This window comes from Notothenia coriiceps, unplaced genomic scaffold, assembly GCF_000735185.1.
Source record: "Notothenia coriiceps isolate Sejong01 unplaced genomic scaffold, NC01 NC01_scaffold00012356, whole genome shotgun sequence".
NCBI lineage: Eukaryota > Metazoa > Chordata > Actinopteri > Perciformes > Nototheniidae > Notothenia > Notothenia coriiceps.
In genome coordinates, this window is record NW_011345057.1 from 2,727 (window position 1) to 6,023 (window position 3,297).

A 3,297-nucleotide genomic window follows, 5' to 3' on the forward strand; every position below is an offset into this window, starting at 1 on the left:
CTTCATACAGTTAAACTCAACCTACAGATAAAGTTAGCTGACTTCACCTCCAAATACTCCATTACTGTACCCCATAAACACTAACTGAAACGTAAATGTAGAAATGCTGAGCACACAGTTTATAGTAACAATGCCAAGAAAAGATAATGAAGAGTGTTAGTAAGCGAGTGACTATCTGTTCACATACAGAGCCTGCAGCTAAGCTGAGCTAGTCACGTCAAGCTTTGAATTGTAATTTCTAGCCTAGGTTCTTGCAGCCAGCTAGCTAAGCTGAGCAATTGGCAGGGCGTCGTACGACCCGGCGTGCTCACGACTCGCAATGTCACGTCCAGCAGGAGCTGAGACTGCATGCCGGTAGGTCAACTCATATCATGTTTAATCATAGTACACAAAGCTTAATAACGATTCAGACCGACGTAGGAAGTCAGTCTCTAGCCACAGTAAAGGTTGACTAAGAAACATTCAGTATCGCATTTCTGTCACACTGATGAACTTACTTACCACTGTTACTTGTTTTGTCTATCATGTTCATCTTTTTGCATGATACCTAATACATACTAGAAAGATAAAGTCTCTTGATTTGATCATTTCGATGTCATCAGATATTTTGAAAGACGATCATAGCACGCGACGTGCCACTGACCAGAAGTGAGTCCTTGGATAAGGCTGGTCCCATAGAGAAGGTCTTTCTACTGATTATAATGGCCCCCACTATTGTAGATTAACTGAAGTGATGGAAGCTTATGGCAATGTATATCTGATGATATATAATGTTTTCCGAATTTTGCATAAGAACAATACATAACGACACGTTTATGATTCAGTGTCGCTCGGCTATTAGACTGATCTGGACCCTAACGTTTGAATACCTGCCTGTTCGCAAGAGCCCTGCATAATTGTTCAAAATAACCGAATATCAACTCAACTGCGCAACAACTTCATCTTAAATCCAGCAATAAATCAGCCCTTTGCACTGAGACACTCCCGAGTTACACGAGGGACACAGAGTTTCAGCAGAGGAGGCGTGACAGAGCTCCTCCCTCACTGACTCACCTGAGACTAACCAGGGAAACAGTTTAGTTCCTCTTCCTCACTGCAGAGAGACAGACGGACTGGAAAACAGACGATCAGATTCACCTTCAGACCAAACTAACAACTTCCTCTCTGAGTTCAGCTACAGGGAGAGAAAAAAGATGGAAACTACAGCCCCTGCTGGCTTCAACCTGCGGACCCTCCACCCCCTTGAAGGTGAGTCTCCAAACACTCAGAGAGAATTTCAGTGAAGTCAGTAGAGGAGGGGGAGGGGGAGCCAATGACTGGACTGTACTTTCCTGTCTGCTGTGTTTCAGCTTCACTCAGAGACAACATGGCTTCCAGGTTAGAGGAAGATCTCTGCTGTCCGGTCTGTCAGGACGTCTTTAGAGATCCTGTTGTTCTGTCCTGTAGCCACAGCTTCTGTAAAGCCTGTCTGAAGACCTGGTGGAGGGGGAAACCATCACTAGAGTGTCCAGTCTGTAAGATAGAATCTTCAGGAAGGAATCCCCCCTGTTACCTGGTTTTGAAGAACCTGTGTGAGGCCTTCTTACTGGAGAGAGGTCAGAGACCTCCAGAGGCTCTCTGCAGTCTAGCACTCTGAGAGACTCACACTCTTCTGTCTGGACCATCAGCAGCCAGTGTGTCTCGTCTGCAGACATTCAGAGAAACACAGCCAGCACAGATTCAGACCCATGGATGAAGCTGCTCAGGATCTCAGAGAGGAGCTCCAGAAAGCTCTGAAGCGCTTTAAGGAGAAACTGTGGCGCGTTGAAAAAGGTAAATTTGCGCTTGATCAAACAGCAGGACACATGAAGGTCCAGGTCCGATGCACAGAGACGCAGATTAAGGAGCAGTTCAAGAAGCTTCACCAGTTTCTAGAAGAGGAAGAGGAGGCCAGGATGGCTGCACTGAGGGAGGAAGTGGAGCAGAAGAGGAGGATGATGGAGGAGAAGATGGAGGCTGTGAGCAGAGAGATAGCAGCTCTTTCACACACAATCAGAGCCACAGAGGAGGAGCTGAGAGCTGAAGACGTCTCCTTCCTGCACAACTACAAGGCTGCAGTGGAGAGGCTGCAGCGCCCCCTGCTGGAGGCTCCACAGCTGCCCTCAGGAGCTCTGATAGACCAGGCCAAACACCTGGGCAACCTCAGCTTCAACATCTGGAACAAGATGAAGGACATGGTGTCCTACTCTCCTCTCATCCTGGACCCAAACACTGCTCATCGAGAACTCGTCCTGTCTGAAGATCTGACCAGAGTGAGACTAGGAGGAGAGAGACAGGAGCTTCCTGATAATCCAGAGAGGTTTGATCATCACCGCTCTGTCCTGGGCTCTGAGGGCTTTGACTCAGGGACTCACAGCTGGGATGTCCAGGTTACAGACAGTACATACTGGGTACTGGGCGTGTCAGCAGAGTCTTTCCAGAGGAAGGGACACAGAGAGTCTGGATTATGGAGACTAGGTTTCTATAAAGGTGAATACGCAGCATGCTCACCAAGGTTATCAGGTTCAGACACTCCTCTCCCCCTGCAGAAGGAGCTCCAGAGGGTCAGAGTGAATCTGGACTGGAACAGAGGAGAGTTGTCGTTCTCTGATCCTGACACTAACACACACATACACACCTTCACACACACTTTCACTGAGAAGATGTTTCCATTCATTAACACTGCAAATGATGTGAAGATATTACCACTGAAGGTGTGTGTGACAAGGGAACAGAAGAGATAGAAATAAAGAGTTTGTTTGCGTTTATTATGTTGTGTTTTTCCTTTAAGGGAACAGTCACTGAATGTAACTTATCAATTTGAACCTGCTGTAGAATTATACCAAAGATAGGCTCATTTTATTACACGTGTGTGAATTGCTGCGTATTAAAAATGTCATTTACTCTTTGTTGTGATTTAGAGGTGTTTGTGTGCCCTTCTGTGAAGCACTCAGCTAACATACCTGCATGATTCTTGTTGTTCTGAGTTTTTATCTTTATTGCACTTATTGTAAGTTGCTTTGGGTTAAAGCGTCAGCTAAATTAAATGTAATGTAATTTTGTTTATTTTTCTATTGTCGAGCTTTACATCTGTTAAATGATTTCTGATCTTTATGTTTGGTTCTACCTTTCTATTGAATGAATTCAGTGTAATTTTAAAAATGTGTTTATCCTTTGTTTTGAATTGTTTGTAAAGAAAGATTTTAAATAAAAATCATTTAAAAGACAACTTCATGTTTGAACGTCCAATCATTGTTCAGATCTTACAGAGGGTCTGTT

At 44.8% G+C, this 3,297-nt stretch overlaps 1 protein-coding gene across 1 annotated transcript; it reads left to right on the forward strand.

Annotated features, from left to right (window-relative positions):
- The first annotated feature begins 1,332 nt into the window (after nt 1–1,332).
- On the forward strand, nt 1,333–2,794 carry LOC104947318 (nuclear factor 7, brain-like). The gene is given in 2 exon segments (XM_010773295.1): nt 1,333–1,627; nt 1,629–2,794. Coding segments are annotated over 2 exon segments (1,395 nt in total). The 5' UTR covers nt 1,333–1,366; the 3' UTR covers nt 2,763–2,794.
- Nucleotides 2,795–3,297: the final 503 nt, after the last annotated feature.